Consider the following 18,260-nt stretch of genomic DNA (forward strand, 5'->3'; position numbering starts at 1 on the left):
GTAATGCCAGGTACTTGATAGATGAAGACAATATTTCAAAGCCAGAGTTAGTGAAACTGGGCAAAACATTAGTGAGACTGCAACTCAACCAAGAAGCTAGGCATTGTAGCACACACTTGTGATCCCAGCTACGTTAGAGTCCATGGGTAAGAGGATTGTGATAGGGGCTGGCAAAAATACCTAAAGCTCAAAAAGGCCGTGAGCATGGTAGGAAACCTACCTAGCAAGCACAAGGTCCTGAGCTCAAATCCTAGTACTGCAAAATAGAATGAGCTATCAGGACTTGATAACCCATGAAAGAACCTTAAACACCTATTATTAAGTGCAAGAAGTCATACAAAATGCCTGCCAACTAGTTGACTAAGTTGTACTCAACAACCCTTGGAGAAAGTAAAGCAATGGAGACAGGCTGATGGGGGTTAGCAGAAAGAATGGATAAATAAACAGCATTGGAGAATTATTAGAGCAGTCAAATTAATCTGTGTGATGCTGTAATAGTGGATACACATCCTCATGCATTGTCAACACTCATAGCATTGATAAGAGAATGAGCCCTCAAGTAAACTATAGTTCACCTTGTAGTAGTGAAAGCAATCATCATCATCATCATCATCATCATCATCATCATCATTCCCTCTGTTTCCTATATCTTTCTATGCTATTCACCAAGATGTTATCTCTAGCTACCCAGTGCTCCGTGATCTATGGTTCAGCCCCACCCCCACCCCAAGTGCCCAGAAACAAAGCTCCTTAGACTCCCCTAAAGCTGATCCAAACACACATTACTAAAGAGCTCAATTCCATTCTTTGAATTCTATATGAGTGTACCTCTTCTCCTGTGTATGATGTCTAGAAAATGTGTATTCCTTCGTTTCAGACCATAAGTTTTCTGAAACATATTCTCTCTTTTCTGCCTCATATTGTTTCTTTAAGAAAAAATTACTTGCCAAGTTCATGAGATCCTAGGAAATCAAATTATCTTCCAAGAATCATGTCAGTGATCATGAACATAGTGATATGAAATCCTCCAAGTCATCCTGCTCCTATTAGAGGATTGAATTGTAATTTTCAGACCCATGTTCCTTCTTATTCCCCAGTCACCATGAGTGCAGTGGATCATAGTGAACTTGATTTTTATGTCATTGTAGACATTGCTGAAACCAAGCTTCATCTACATCGCTCTGTGGCAAGAAGTCACCAGATGGTATTAAGCACCATGAAGGAATATCACAGAGCTGGAAGATTCATTCATCATCTTCATAAGATTTATACCCAAATTATACAAGTGAAATTAATACAAATGCAATAATAATAACTTATCAGTCTCACAGACTTCTACACACAATCCTCATCAGTCTCTTCTCACATTGCATTTTATTACCCCCTTTGTGATGTGATATGACAAGTATTCATCCCCCCTTCTAGCAACTGGAAACTGAGAGCTAGAGTGACCACTCACAAGAAAACACATCCAAGACAAGATATAAGGTGAATGACTGTGGATAATCCAACAACTAGATAGTGCTTGTGAGTAGAGAGCAATAAAGGAAAATTCGTGTAATGAGAATGTGTCTGGGAGCTGGGAAGGTGGCTCAGTGGTAGAGCGCTTGCCTTGCATGCATGAGGCCCTGGGTTCGATTCCGCAGCACCACATAAGCAAAAAGAAAAAGGCCTGAAGTGGCACTGTGGCTCAAGTGGTAGAGCGCTAGCCCTGAGCTGAAGAGCTGAGGGACAGTGCACAGGCCCAGAGTTCAGGCCCCACGACCAGACCCAAAAAAACAAAAGAAAGAAAATGTGTCTGCGTGGGCATAAGTGAAGATGAACCGTGTGAAGGTATCCATTGGTAACGCTTGGAAATGATGCGGGAAGTTTCCTGAAAAGTCTGGATGCTATGTCATGATAGTAAAGAGCTATCAAAGTGACTCAGAAAGAAGACCTTGGGTATGCAAAGAAAGACAGTGTGAGCAAGGAAACTGATCAGCATGGATAAAAATAGAATTGACAACTGAATAAAACAATAATAATTAAAAGAATGCAGGCTATCTGCTCAGTGGTAGAGTGCTGCCTAGCAAACTTGAGACCCAGGATACTCTCCTCAAAGCCACAATTAAAATGGAAGACTAAAAATAATGTGGAACCAACATAACACAATAATAATGTTAAAGACAGAAAATTAATAGAGGTCCTTTTCACTTAGGGAGAAGGTAAAATAACTTTCTAGGCTTTTATTGTTTTGTGCTATTTTTTATCATCAAGGTAATATATAGAGGGACTACAGTTACATAAGTAAGTACATTTCTTGTCAAACTTCTAGGCTTTTTGAATTTAATTCAAACACTGATGTTTAAATGTAGTCTCTGAGTGCCAGGTGCTCCGACCTATAATCCTAGCTACTCAGGAGGCTAAAATCTGAAGATCACAGTTCAAAGCCAGCCAGGCAGATATAGCCTTATGGCCAGTTAGCCAACAAAAAGTCAGAAGCAGAGATGGGCTCAAATGGTAGAGCACCAGCCTTGAGCAAAACAGTTAAATAAGTGGACAAGTCTCTGAGTTCAAGCCCCAACAATGGCACAAAAAATTTTAATTAAATGAATGAATAAAAATAAAAATAAGTAAAGCCATAAAAAGAGTAATCAATTTTAAGAAAAACTTCTAAAGTAGTAAATGAAAGAATGCTCATTCAAGGCAAAACAGAAAGAGAAGAAACAGAAAGGGAAACAAAAAGCAATCTAAAAGGAAAACTATGATGTTCTAAGTAAATGAAAAATGTAATAAATCACCACAAATATAAATAGAATATACTGAACAGTTTAAAGAGACCCTCAGACTCTTGTCTACTCTCTATAAAATATACATAGAAAATAATAATCCAGAATCACAGAAATGGAAAAAAGAGAAATATACATACCAAATATGCACTAACTACACAAGAACTAATTAGGCTGTGTTAGTAGCAAGAAAAAACTGCTATCCAGGACAGAGAATATTAGAAAACAATGTCAACAAAATCTTTTAGCCCAAAGATTAAGAATTAAAAAGTGGTCAAAAAAAGATAGAAAAGGAAATTTGAGCACCAATCCAGAGGGTAGAACACAAATACAAGGAGCTTTATTTAGTAAGAGAGAAAATGGAGGAGAATAGGAAGGGGTAGAGAAAATGAGCACAAGAAAAAATATCAGGATGGAAGACGGGGTTTTTCAGACAGCAGAACAAAGAACAACTCAGTCACTAGCCATCAGAATGAATGTAAAGGACCCAAAACTAAGCCAAATCATCAGAAAAACTCCAAGCCTGGAGATAGAGAAGATAACATAAGATTTCTGGAAAGAGAAAGCAGGCCACATGTAAATAAACAGAAATGACGATGGCTTCGAGTTTCATGAACAGCATCATTGGAATGGAAAGTGCAGTGGCATCTTATCTTTCAAAATTCTGAAAAAAACTACCTCTAACTTAGGATAGCATAGCTGGCTGAACAACCAAGGCAGAAGGAGAAGAATGCTATTTAAGAATATGTTAAAAAAAATATTTCTCACACAATGTAATGAGCAGAGAATCTGATCGTGAAATTTATAAGTACATAGAAAAGGAAGCAAAATAAACTCATTTCATAAGTAGCTTGAGTTGGGTGTTTCTTTATAGTAATGTGCAGGTAACTAAGAAATTCCTAGTCTCTTAACATCCATTCACTCTTTCAGAATTTTTGAAGAATTACAATATATTGGTAATTACATTTACCATATTGCACAACGAACCTCTTGAACCTATTCTTGCTAACTATAATTTTGTATCCTATGATTCACATCTTCTGAGCCCTCCTCCACTCAGCCTAACCCCTAGTAACCAGCAGTCTACTCTACTTCTAGCAGATCAATTTCTTTAGAATCTACTTATATGGATTATTTTTATTAAAATCAGTATGCCTATGTTCTAAATAACCAAACTCATGTTAATGAAATAATAACCCAAGGGGCTGAGAAGGTGGCTCAGTGGTAGAGTGCTTGCCTTGCATGCATGAGGCCCTGGGTTTGATTCCTCAGCACCACATAAGCATTAAAAAAAAGCCAGAAGTGGTGCTGTGGCTCAAGTGGTAGAGAGCCAGCCTTGAGTTGAAGAGCTGAGGGACAGCGCCCAGGCCCTGAGTTCAAGCCCCAGGACTGGTACAAGGAAATAATAACCCAGGTAGTAAGTGAAATACTGCTTCTAGTCCCTTTGGCGTATGATCAAAGAACTTCTCTTAACCTTCTCCAGATGGTCATTTAAAGAATCAATTGTGCCTTTAAAGGCATAATTTAAAGTTAGAAAATGAAGCAAGTGTCAATACCTCACTCCTATAATCCTAACTACTCAGAAGGCTGAGATCTGAAAATCCTGTCTTGAAGCCAGCCAGGGAAGGAAAGTCCATGATAATCTTATCTCCTATTAACCAAAAAGCCAGAAGTATGTTATGGCTCAAGTGGTAGAGCACCAGCCTTGAGCAAAAAAAGTAAAGGTCAGTGCCCAAGTCCTGAGTTCAAGCCCCAGTACTGGCACAAAGAAATAAAAACTAGAAAATTAATTGTTATGCTTTTTCCCATATTTTTTGAAAATTATATGAATAGTATCAAATACAATGTCTCCACTTTATTTTTGGAGTAGTAAATATTAATAGCCTTGTTGTTGACCCACTGCAGAATTTTGGTAGAAAAGAATCACAAAGGAAATTTTCCATCTACCTCCTATCACACACAGAGAAGCAATAACAACAATGCAAGGATTGTTTTATTTCATCTTAACAATCTTAATGGGCACACAGCAGAATGCTTAGGAAAAATCAACTTAGTAACATTATTATTATGAAAACATCTTAATGACAGATTCTATATGATTCACTTATATTTAATTATTTGAAATTACAGGTTGGATTCTATTAGCTTGGTGTAGCAACTTGTAAATCATAGTTAGAGACTTTAAAAAAAGCTGTGAGTGAAATGGTCTTTTAAGATTTTATCATTGCTGGGTGCTGGTACCTCCTGACTGTAATCCTAGCTACTCAGGAGGCTGAAGTCTGAAGTTCAAAGCCAGCTGGAGCAGGAAAGTCTGTGAGACTCTTATCTCCAATTAACCAACAAAAGCTGAAAGTGGAGCTGTGGCTCATATGGTAGAGCCTTAAGCAAAAAAGCTCAGGGACAGCACCCAGGCTCTGAGTTCAAATGTTGATACTAGCACACACACAAACACACACACACACACACACACACACACACACACACAGATATTACACATCATAAATAGCTCCAATTACACAGAATACTCTATGACCATAACCTTAAATTAAACCAGACATCAGAAACCAATTTCAATCCACAAAGGAATTCAGACAAAACTTAAGTAAAAATTGAAATGACAAAATTATGGAAGTCTTTCTATTTTCATGTTAACTTTAGTCTGGGTGCATCTGGAGTAGGAAGCAAAGATCTACCTACGTCTAGTTTAAAAATTGCTACCTTTTCCATTAACTCATTTGACTACAATATTGGCAATGTATCTTCTCTTCCATTTTCTCCACCATCACCTTCAACCAGAGTGACTGTACTACCAATTAGAATTTTCAACCAGAAATCATGGGAGAGAGGGATAAAAGCTACCAGCACAACTATGTTCATCGTAGCATTATTCACCATAGCTAAGATTTGGAACCAATTCAGATGCCCCTCAATAGATGAACAGATCAAGAAAATGTGATATATATATATATGTATTATATATATCACTTATATACATATACACACACAATGGAATTCTATGCTTCCATCAAAAAGAATGATACAACCCTTTTTGTAAAGGAATGGAAAAAAAAAAAAAACATATTAAGTGAAGTAAGACAGACCCAAAGAAACATAGGACCTATGGTTTCCCTCATTTGTAATAATCAGTAGATGTCTAGGATAGCCCTAGCAGATAAACAGAATGGCTCAATAGCTATGTACATATGACCATATAAGATGATGCTAAGCAAAATGAACTCCAAGACACAAGAGGTTTTTCTTTGTTGTTGTTTTTAAATGTACTATGTGATTTCTTGTTTCTTCTGTATCCCCCACCCCCACCCCCGGCCGATCCCGTTGTCACTGTATTTGATTTTGGTACCCGGGGTATTGTACATATATATTTATCTGAATTAGGAAAGGGAAGGGGAACAAAAAAATGGTGAGACAAAGGACAAAGGGGGAACCAATGCAACAGTGATACTCACAAGAAACTATGCTGGAACTAATCCGTACAACTTGCGGGGGAGGGAAAATGGGAGAAAAATGAGGGAGTGGGTAACAAGTTCAACAAGAAATGTACTCACTACCTTACTTATGTAATTCCTCTGTACATCACCTTGAAAATAAAATTTAAAAATAAATAAATAACTCAACAAAAGTAAATATAGCCAGGTACTGTGGCTCATGGCTGTAATCCTAGCTATCAGGAGGCTGGGATCTGAGGATGGTAGTTCAAAGCCAGCCCAGGCAGGAAAGTCCATGTAACTCTCCAATTAATCACTGAAAAAGCCAGAAATTTTGCAGAAGCTCAAGTGGTAGAGCACTAGCCTTGCTGCTCTCATGACTGGCAAAAAAAAAAAAAAAGTAAATATAATGGTCAAAAATTAAGGTAAGTAAATACAAGTTATGGAAAGTGTTTAAGTAAGATAAAGGTTGAAAGTAGAAGCTCAAACAATGTTTGCGTCATATGTATGGGATCCTTTAATCCAGATGCTTTCAAAGCACACAATTCACAGTACTCAAAACAACCACAACTTACCTCGTCCACATTTTCAAAGGCATTGATGATATCATAAGGTAAACAAGACAGCAGGTCGATCACAAACCAGGTTTTCAGATAGTTCATCCGTATGAGTTTAGGGTCTGAAATGACCTCTCCACCAGGCCCCACAAAAGTCGTATGAAAATTTAAGACGATATCAACAAGAAAAATAACGTCCACCACGCTGTCCAGCACCAGCCAGGCTATATTGTTCTGCTTTGTTTTGAAAGAAACATTGTAAGGAACCATAATGGCCGTGTAGAAAGTCAGGATTAAAATCACCCAATCCCAAGTCGTTTTAAAAGCACAATAGTGTAAAATGATGTGTGGTGGCGTCTTTGGCGCTTCTTGCTTATACTGAGGAAGGATATCAGATCCCAGCTGAAGAACCTAAAAGAAAAAAAAAAGAAATGATTTGGGCAGATGGGTGTAGTTCGTAATGAATTCAGTCAAAGAACAGCCTATGTGTCTTGATTCTTGATTGCCTGGTCAACAACACTTTGTAGTTTCATTTTTTTCCTTGGGAGTACCCTAAAGTTTGTTTAATGGAAGTCATTGCAAGTCCAGTCATTCTATGAAACGATCTGTCAGTGAATTCCTGGGCTTTTTTGCTCAAGGCCAGTACTCTACCACTTGAGCCACAGCTCCAATTCTAGCTAGCTTTTTTTTTTTTTTTTTGGGGGGGGGGTGGTGGTGGTAAGTTTATTGGAGGATAAAAGTCCCACAAACTTTCCTGCCCAGGGTGGCTTCAAATCATGATCCTGACATCAGCTGCCAGAGTAGCTAGATTTACAGGCATAAGCCAAAGCACCCAGCTCCATTGTGCTTTTGTACCATTAGACACATTCTTCTGTGCTGGAGATCTCAGAGCAGACCCTCTGTCAGAGGGTCTCACAAGGCAGGGGTGTGCATGTTTATCTCCACTCTGCACAAACATTACCTAGCTGAAGTTAATCAGCCAATGCATATGGAAAATTAATGGAGACTAGAGTCTTTGAAACTGGGGATCAGCTCTACCCTTAGGAACCTAGGTGGAACAGAGAACAAAATTCACGTTGCCAAAAATAGAAATTATGCCTCAAATTTCATGGCAAAAGCAGATACTTTAACTTGAGCAAATTATATGAGTGTTTGATGCATACTTGGTGCTTCTTTTGGATATGTTTTTAAAAATTCTAGGAGTACAAACTTCAGTACCACAGATTAAATCTTTGTTGACAGTGTGATTATTTCTCCATGTTCTCTAAAATGAAACCTAAGACCTGACAGAAAGCAGTTTCACATCAGAATCAGGCTTACAAATTAGGGATGAGTGATTAAACAATAACAATAATCAAAAGACAAAGCAATCCAGACATCAGTGGTTCACCCCTGTAATGCTAGCTACTCAGAAGACTGAGTACAATCTGAGGATCGTAGTTTCAAGTCAGGAAGGAAAGAAGGCAGGAAGGAAGGAAGGCAGGAAGGCAGGAAGGAAGGGAGGGAGGAAGGGAGGGAGGGAGGGAGGGAGGGAGGGAGGGAGGGAGGAAGGGAAACAAGACCGAAGGAAAAAATCAGATGGGCAGAACAGTGAAAGTGTCTGCTATTGCTACTGCAGGTACTCTCACTGAATGCTGTCATAGTGTTAACATTCTTGTATTAGTGTTGTCTTTTCTTTTACTCCTTGATGACAGGATCATCTCTTACTCACCTTTATATCCTTTGTAGAGCTAAGCACAGAATAGGCCCTCAATAAGTGTTTGCCATATACATAAATTTGGGGATACATTAATTCCCTATCCCATTTGAACAAATTAAACTCCACAATTTCATAAGACTCACTAAGATGTGGTAAGCATCTCGGAAAGAGTTTTTTTTTAATTTATTTTATTTTATTTGTGAACATACTGTACAGAGGGGTTACAATTACATGGGCAGGATAATACGTACATTTCTTACCAAGCATTGCAGCCTCCTCCTTTGTTTATCCTTCACATCCCTTCCCAGCCTCCCCCTTCCCTCCCCAGTCGCAATCCTCCCCCCCCCCGAAAGAATTTTTTTAAGAATATTTAGGACCATACAAGGAGAAAATTAATTACAAGCTAAGTATTTTAATATAATAACTAGAAATAATTATATTCATCATTTGGGGCAAAATAAAATGCAACCAACACCACCATCTTGGGGAGCAAAGTCAGCCTCATACTTACTTCAGCTAATCTGGAATGCTTATGGACCACCTCCGTTTTATTCATTGGTGTGAGCTGCTGCAAAACACTTCGGCTATTCGTCAGAGCCCGTGTCAACCGAGCAAATTTTGTCCAACCTCACGAACAGATAAGGAAAGATAGTCTCAGTTTTTCACGCATAACGGAAGAAGAAAATGGCATTCTTGCTAATATTTAAAAGGATCTCGGCAACCATATAACATCCAAAACAAATGAAAAGGGTCCATCAAAAGGCATTTTAATGCTACATAGATACCAGCAAAAATTTGACATGTGGTTATAAAATAATGAATAAGACCTGTGGAGATGGCAAAGCCACTTGAATGGCCAGGGTTACTTGTCATAGACTAATACATAAATTTTTTAAAATATGCTTCTACTGTTTCAAATCAATGCTATTTCTATTGTAATAGAATTTATTATTGCTATACAATTCATTATAGAAGCAGGTATTAGCCAAATAAAAACAACCCTGCTGTCTATCTGTGTGCAGATATACACACATTTTTTTTTAAAAAAAGGCAATCTCAACCCATCTCAAGTATTATGGTTCACATCCCATCTTCCCCATAACACAGATAATTGTTATTTCTCTCTTATTAACAACTGCAGTGCTATTTAAAAGTTATGTTTAGAATATCTAGAATTTTAATAATGTTTTCCAAAAGAGCATGAGCTTCTGGGAGAAATGAATGTGAATTTAATGGGAAAGAAATTTCTTTTGGGATCTCAAATTGCCATTATTAAAATCATTAATTTCCAAGAAATGTCAATGAGATGTGAACAAATAGAACAAAACTAACCATATTCCAGTCCTGTCTCTACTCTCCTTTTTCTAGGAAGCTCAAAAGCTCTAGTCTAGTATAGAATTCACTAAAACTATTTGATAACTTCTCTAGTATTACCTGTTACAGGTATTTGTTTAACAACTCCTTAAAATGAGAGCTCCAATTCATCCAAAGAAATCATTCTTATAGAATAATGAAATTTCAGATGATATGATAAAAGATGAAGAAAGAAATCCAGGATATATGCCACCTTAATATCCATCAAACCACACAATGCAGGTGGCAGTGTATGTTATTATTACTCTGGTCTAATCCTGATTTAATTGAAGCTTTGCATTTCCCCTCCAGTTCCACTCCTTTAGGGTGGGAAAGAAGTAAAATGACATAAACTGATGGAAGGTTATTCCTTTTTCTTTATTAATGCATATCATCCTTGTGATTAGAATGAAAAATATTACTTTTGGGGAAATTACATGCAGCCCCAAAGCTTTCTCTCTATAATGTGCTGGAGAGAGAAAAGGCAGCAGAGATTGCATGAGCTTAGTAAAAACTCAGTATCAATTGAAAAACACAGCACACAATCTCCATCGTCAACCTAGATTTTTGGTCTGAGCACCAGAGCCACATGGCTATTTGCTATTGCCCACCCCCTTTACCAAGAGGTTCTACAGAGATATCTGACACTTGGCATCTTCAAACATTGATCTCACCATTCTCTTCTCCCGAACCAAGCCCTGCATCTTCCAAGTATCCCTGATCTTGGTAACTCACTTCATGATATTTCTGTTTGTCAACACACTCATTCATGTACACAAACACATGTATGTCCAATCATTTCCAAACCTTATACATTATAATTTATCAACAAATATCTCTCCTATCAAGTTACCTCCTTCTATCTATCCTTAAAATGTCAAGGAATATATCATCTTCTGATGTGTTACCATCTGAGCAAGGTAGCATTATCCTAAAGACCACATCCACACCATTGACTGTGGAAAGCACAAATATGAACACGCTCATTGTCTGTGTCAGCCCATTCAGCGCAACATGGAAGCTTTCAAGATAACAACATATATCTTGGGTGGATCATTGTCTTTCTGATACCAAAGATTTACAGTGTATCCATCTCTTGACGTTTATTCATACCAATGCAGGCTTTTGCAAATTAAGTAAAGAATACATCTTGCACACCTCATGATTCCCGTGGTCCCATGTTTTCACATTTTTTTATTTTTTTATTGTGAAGGTGATTAAGAGGGGTTTCAGTTATGTAAGTAAGGTAATGAATACATTTCTTGTCAACCTCTTCCCTCAATTTTCTCCTATTTTCCCTCCCTCCAGCCCTCCCCACAAGCTGTACAGATCATTTCCAACATATCGTCTTGTGTATATGGCTGTTGCATTGGTTCTCCCTTGTCCTTTGTCTACAACAGCACTAGTAACACTGATGCAGCTGTTACACAACACTTGGTGCAGAGCCTCACATCAAATAGGTCATAGAGAAGTAAGCAATTCATTAATTGATTTGTAATTTTGCAATCAGATTGAAACTAAGCCTTACACTGTGTTGCTAGTGCTGCTATACTGGGTTAAAATGGTAATGGTGTCCTCAAATGACAGTGTCTATATTAGCTATCAATGTATTAAAATATTCCCTGACAATAATTTCCCTGTCTTAAATCACCTGAATGTTCTAATTGTATAGACTATTTCTAGAAACTTTCAAGTCAATCTGTTACTTACTGAAGGCTTCTATTTCTAACACAGATCATGTTGTACCTTTGTATACCTGAGTTGGATTAAATGAGAAAATAATTTTCATTCTGTGTATGCAATGAAGTTTGTCTAGAATCTGCATAGAAATAAATAAAAGGGAATCTTAATGTCATGCAGTTGCTGGTTCAAAGAATACACATCACCAAATGTCATATGCTCTCTCCTTCCATAATACCATGTCAGGAAATAAATACAAGAGGGAGCAGAAACATGGCAATGAAAACTTACTGTCATCCTCATATTTTCTATTGAAAAATGTACTATACACCACCATGTAAAGTTCCTAATTGAAGTATCTCCAAAAGCTCATTCAAGCTGGGCACTGGTGGCTCATGCCTGTAATCCTAGTTACTCAGGAGGCTGAGAGCTGAGGATAGAGGTTCAAAGCCAGCCCGAGCAGGAAAGGCCGTGAGACTCAATAAACCACTAGAAAACCGGAAGTGGGGGGAGTATGGGAAGGGAAGGGAAGGGAAAACAAAGAGGAGACAACAATGCTTGATAAGAAATGTACTCGTTATCTTGCCCATGTAATTGTAACTCCTCTGTATGGTAGTCTCACAATAAAAAAAAAAAAGAAAGAAAGAAAACCGGAAGTGGCGTTGTGGCTCAAATGGTAGAGTGCTCACCTTGAGCTGAAGAGCTGAGGGACAGCGCCTAAACCCAGAGTTCAAGCCCCACGACCGATCAAAAAAAACAAAAAAAGCTCATTCAAATATGTGCATTGATCAAGATAAATTATACTTACAATTGTATAACTACTTACAGATAATAAAAACTATTTGTGTATGCATATTTTATCAAAACATGTAATGTCCTATATATAATGTGTAATGATCACAATTGAAAAAAATCAAAGAATATCTCATCCCTTTACCTTACTTTAGCTTCCTAAAGAAAAAATTAAGCAGTAAAAGTAAAACATGTATAGGTAAGCCAGGCACCGGTGGCTCATGCCTGTCATCCTAGCTACTCAGGAGGCTGAGATATGAGGATCTAAGTTCAAAGCCAGCCCAGGCAGGAAAGTCCATGAGACACTTATCTCCAATAAACCACCAGAAAACTGGAAGTGGTGCTGTGGCTCAAGTGGTAGAGCGCTAGCCTTGAGCTGAAGAGCTGAGGGACAGCACCCAGGCCCAGAGTTCAAGCCCCATGACCAACCAAAAGAAAAATTCATAGGTTAAAAAAAATTTTCTATAGACAAAAAATATAGAAGAATATTGAAGAATTACAGAAAGAAAAAATTTTAAATACAATTGCCTTATCTGATTTACTTTCTCTGCTTTATACTGATTTCAATCGGTATACTCTGAGTTAGTCCTGTCCCTCAGCTTTCTTACTCAAGGCCAGCATCCTACCACTTGAGCCACAGCTCCACTTCTGGCTTTTCAGTACTGAACTAGATAGAGATCAGACTCTCCAGGGCTTTTCTGCCTGGGCTGGCTTTAAACCAAGATCATCAGACCTCAGCCTCTTGAGTAGCTAAAATTACAGGCTTGTACCATCAGGGTGTAGCTTCATTATTCCTTCTTAATCCTGTATATGTTTTGCTCATGCACACTGAAGAAGTTTCTAGATTTTCACTTTTATTAACAAAGCCACACTGAATTTCCCTCTGCCTAGCACTGTGGTCTTGAAGGCATCTGTAATTGCCTGTGTCATTAGCCAAATGAGTTCATTTGATCTTGCATGGAGCCTCGTTTTACAATAAAACTTGGGGGGATAAAAAGTAAGTGAGAAGCTACACTGTCTAGGTCAGCAAAAGAAGAAGAAGATGAAGCAGAAGAAACATACATCAGCAGTTCTAACTTTTCCCAGAGATACATTTACTGATCTCACCTTTAGAGAAACTGAACTGGTAGAGATGCTTATTCAGCACCGTCTGCTGGCATTGCTTAGATGTGGTCGATATGGGGTAAGATGAACAGGGAGCCGAAAGACTATAAGCCCAATACTTACTCTGTAGTTGTTCATGGCACCATCAGAACATTTGTTCTCCTAAAAGCCCAGGGTGCCAACTACTTCTTAATAAAACATTAGTTTAGCTCTATTGGGTTGCAATTAACCTCTCTGTCATAGTCTGCCTAATCTTAAAAGTAAAAGGAAGTCACAGAGGCAGTTAAATCAATCTATTAGACTGCAACATAAGATTTTTAATCTATAAGGGAAAAAAAAGCTTAGGTAAACAATCATGCTCTTGGCCAAAGAGATGACATGGTAGAATTACTCATCCATCATAGACTGCTTCTCTTCAAAAAGCAAATCATTGGTTCTCACAGGAGGAAAGTGTCTTTTTTTTTTTCCTTTGCTTTAATTCTACAAGAATTTTTTTTTAATCTCAATTATTGGCAAGAAGGTGCCATAACTATTTGGCACTGGATATTTCACACTGTAATTATCCTGGCAGTGTGGAAAGAGTCTGTTTCAAAATACTGTAAAGTATAAATGGGCAGAGAAATTTGGGCCATCTATTTTAGAACACATAATCAACAGAATCGATTTCTGGACTGGAACTTTCTCCTTCTGTATCAGCCTAAATAAAGTATCAAATACCATTGACTGATTATCTGAACAGCAACAGATAACAAGAATATTCTGACCACCTTGAGACTTACTGTGGGTAAGTTTCTTTGGTTCAGAACAGTACAACTCTATATCAGAATGAGCATTCTCAACCTGTATTTAATTTTTATAGAGAAACAGGAATACAGGGGATTGAGGTAGCTAAATTTCAGTAAGAAATTCCTCCTGGAGGAGAGGAGGCAGTATAGTGTAATTGAAAGAACATAGGATGTGAAATCAGGGAGATGCTGAATGACAGGCTCTTCAATGGCAACGTGGAGATAATTACGCTAATTTTCAAGATTATAGGAATGAGCAATAATGAATACAAAGTTCCTGGCATTAAGGAACTACTCATGGAAAGGGCTATTCTTCCATGATTTTCTGCTATCATCCATTAAGGTATAATTCAAAGGTATTATTAATATCATCCACTGACTCCCAGTTTAAGGGTTTAAACAAAAATTCAATTCAGAATTAATTTTGGTGCTCATGAGATTTATAATAATAGATGTATCAAATTACTTGGTTGATGTTACATGCTATAGTTACTATCTCAGAGATGATTCAGAAATAAAATTCAAACAATCCATTTTTTCCAATCTTTCAACCATGTCTGAGATTATTAGTTAAAAAATATAATTTAAGTGGAAGGTGAGTGATGTCAACCTAACCAATCAATTTGACACTCTTCAAAGGAAATGGACACTTGCTCTAATCACTGTTTCTTTCTCATTTAAGTGGATAAAAAGACCTAGCTATTCAGGATGTTGAGATTTGAGGGCCATGGTTCAAAGCCAGCCCAGGCAAAGAAAGTCCATGAGACTTAATCTCCAATTAATCACCAGAAAACTGGAGTGGCACTGTGGCTCAAGTGGTAGAGTGCTTGCCTTGAGCTAAAGAGCTCAGGGATAGTGCCCAGACCCCTTGATCAACAAAAAAAAAAAAAAAAGAGGGTAAAAAGTCATCCATTCTGGTATAAGACTATAATCCCAGTTACTCAGGAGGTGAAGAGAGGAAGATTATAAATTTAAAGCCAGTCTAGTCAAAAGTTAGCAATGAACTGTACAACTGGTAGCTCATGCCTATAATCCTAGCTACTTAGGAAGCTGAAAACAGAGGATAGAAAAGTCTATGGGATTATGTCTTTAGTAAACCAGCAAATTGCTGGACTATAGGCATGTGACTCAAGTGGTAGAAAGCCAACCATGAACAAAGAAGCTGAGCCAGGAGCACAAGGTCTTAAATTCAAGCCCAAGTAAAGCAAGAGCCCATCTCAAAAACAAAGAGGGCTCAGAGTGCAGCTAGTAAACACTCACAGCCCTGGGTTTGATCTCCAGAAGCACAAAAGAGGAAGGAAAAGGAGAAGGGAAAAAAGGAGAAGAGAAGGAGGGAAGAAGAAGAGAAGAAAGAAAGAAGTGAAGAAAGAAAGAAGGGGAAGGTAGGGAAGAAGGAAGGGAAGGAGGAAGGGGGAAAGGAACAGGGGAAGGGGAAGGAAAGGGAAGGAGAAAAAGGAAAAAGGAAAAGGGGAGGGAGGGAAGAGAGAGAGGAAAGAAGGAAGGAAGGAAGAAAAGAAGGGGGGAGAGGGAGGGAGGAAGAAAGGAAGGAAGGAAGGAAGGAAGGAAGGAAGGAAGGAAGGAAGGAAGGAAGGAAGGAAGGAAGGAAGGAAGGAAGGAAAGAAGGAAGGAAGGAAGGAAGGAAGGAAGGAAGGAAGGAAGGAAGGAAGGAAGGAAGGAAGGGAGGGAGGAAGGAAAGTTGTTAAATCTGTCACCCTTGCACTGCATTCATATCCTGCCTTTGCCCGTTGGTACACTCAAGTATCTACTCTGAATCCTGAAACATCATTTCCTTTCTGCTAGTAGAACTGTTCATTTAAATGTTTCTTCAGAACTTTGGAGACGTTCTTTATTTACTGCTTGCAAACACTTTCAAAGCCATGATCCTGGGTTTTTCCCATTTTACTCATCCAGTCAAATCTCAATTTAAGGTAAATCCAACTTTTCACCTACTTCTGTATCTACACACCACTTTGATTAAGCATGGGTGGGATAAAACAAGCATAGGCTTTAGTCAAACTTACAACAATGAGCCTCAAGAGAGAGTTCATGCCACCCAGCCTTTCTGCTCTTCCCCAGCTACTCACTACTGCACTCTGAAGGAACCAGCTCATTCTCTCTCCTCTCTTCACACTTTCCACTGTCTTCATTCTCGTGTTTGCCTTCCCCACTGGAATGTGAGAGAAGGGATTTTATATCACCAGGCACATGCTCTCCCAAGCCACATGTTTGGTTAGAAAAACTCATAGATAAATGTGAGATGAGCAGAATATATTCCTAGCCAGGTACTAGTGGCTCACACCTGTAATCCTAGTTACTCAGAAGGCTGAGATCTGAAGTTTGCTGTTCAAAGCTAGCACTGGAGGGAAAGTTGGTGAAACTCTTATCTCCAGTAAGCTACCAAAAAAAAAAAAGCAGAAAGTGGAGCTGTGACTCAAATGGTAGGGCACTAATCTTGAACCAAAAAAAGCTCAAGGACAGTTCCCAGACCCTGAGTTTAAGCCTCAGAATGACATAGCACCAAATATATATATATATATATGCATATATACATATATGTATATATAGTTACACAGTTATATAAAGTTACATATAGTTAGATATTATATAGCTATATATTTATTTATATTTATATTTTTGTCAAGGTGATGTACAGAGAGGTTACAGTTATGTAAGTAACATAACAAGTACATTTTTTGTCAAACTTACTACCCCTTCCCTCATTTTTCTCCTACATTCCCTATCCCCACCCCCACGCCCACAAGTTGTACAGATCATTTCCAACATATTGTCTTGTGTGCATTGCCGTTGCATTGGTTTCCCCCTTGTCCTCTGTCTCACCAATTTGTGTTAAGTAACTCTGGTATCCAAGGCTAAATCTGAAGCAAGTTTGCTATCTCTATGTTCAATGCTCTAGATCTAAGTCATTTTTAATATTATGGTGTTATTAGGAAATTTTGTCTATTTCCTAACAGTTCTCACGTACTTGACTTAAAAAATGTTGAAAGATACAAGATTTCCAAGCACACCCTCCTGTAGCGCTAGCTTCAAAGATATAAGACGATGACTAAATGGCATAAATATTTCATTTCTTCTGAATTTTTCATATTAAATGTCCAGCTCACATGAATAATAGACAGTAGTTTGTATACACCACTCACAGTCACATTATGCAATCCTTTTTCAGTCATCTATTATGCATTGGGAAGGTATGGAGGAGTCTCTGAATGAAAACTTTAAAATATGTTCTTCCTCTAAAAATTCTAGAGAGGGACATTTCACAGGAAGGCCTCTCATTGTGAGTGACGTGCTGCCATTTCCTCTATACATTCTAATTTGCATGTCAACTGAGTCCAGAGTTTGGAAAAAATCAAATGGTCTGATTGGTACTTACTTAAATACTGTTTTCTTAATAAAATGGCATCATCATTCACTCACAAGATGGCGCTTTACAAAGTTCTCTGATTGAGATGTGTGGATGCCGAGGGTGAGGCAGATAGTGGAGAAGGCAGCCCTTCACCAGCAGCACCCTCTTCCCTGCCTCCAAGTACCAGATGCCAGCCTCGAGTTTCCCGAACTACATGGTGATGGACTCCATGAAGCAGCAGGTAGGTCAAAGCAGGCCTCTGAAAGTTTAGTGCTCTCAACAGTGTCATGAAATCGCTCAAAGTAAATGAAAGAAAATAATACTCCTCTGGTACAAATACATTTTCTAGGGGCAAGGGGTGTGGCAAAAGCTTTCCCCCCAGATGGCTTGTCACTTATATGTGAAGGCAACAAAATGCATTTGAAAAATAGGTTGCCAGTCACAAAGCAATTGGTTTATCTTTCACTTAAAAGTAAAACATTCTAACCAGGCACTGATGGCTCATGCCTATAATCCTACCTACTCAAGGAGCCTGAGATCTGAAGGTCATGGTTCAAAGCCAGCCTGGGCAGGAAAATCCATCAGACTCTCACTTCTAATTAATCATCAAAAATCCAGATGTGGTTCAAGGGGTAGAATGTGAGCCTTGTGGGGGGGGTGGGGGGGGGGAAGGCAAGCAAAAGTGCAAAGCCCTGAGCTCAAGCCCCAATAT

At 38.4% G+C, this 18,260-nt stretch overlaps 1 protein-coding gene across 1 annotated transcript in view; it reads right to left on the bottom strand.

Moving 5' to 3' along the window:
• The window catches only part of Kcnh5 (potassium voltage-gated channel subfamily H member 5), a 261,532-nt gene that overhangs the window by 198,997 nt on the left and 44,275 nt on the right, over positions 1-18,260 (bottom strand). The window contains exons 5-6 of the mRNA XM_042682565.1: positions 8,982-9,097; positions 6,790-7,182 (exon numbers count right to left, since the gene is read on the bottom strand). Of these exons, the coding sequence (XP_042538499.1) occupies positions 6,790-7,182; positions 8,982-9,097 (509 nt within the window). The remainder of the gene's footprint in view (positions 1-6,789; positions 7,183-8,981; positions 9,098-18,260) is intronic.

Source organism: Dipodomys spectabilis, unplaced genomic scaffold (genome assembly GCF_019054845.1).
Source record: "Dipodomys spectabilis isolate Male_0828 unplaced genomic scaffold, ASM1905484v1 ptg000073l, whole genome shotgun sequence".
NCBI classification, from domain to species: domain Eukaryota; kingdom Metazoa; phylum Chordata; class Mammalia; order Rodentia; family Heteromyidae; genus Dipodomys; species Dipodomys spectabilis.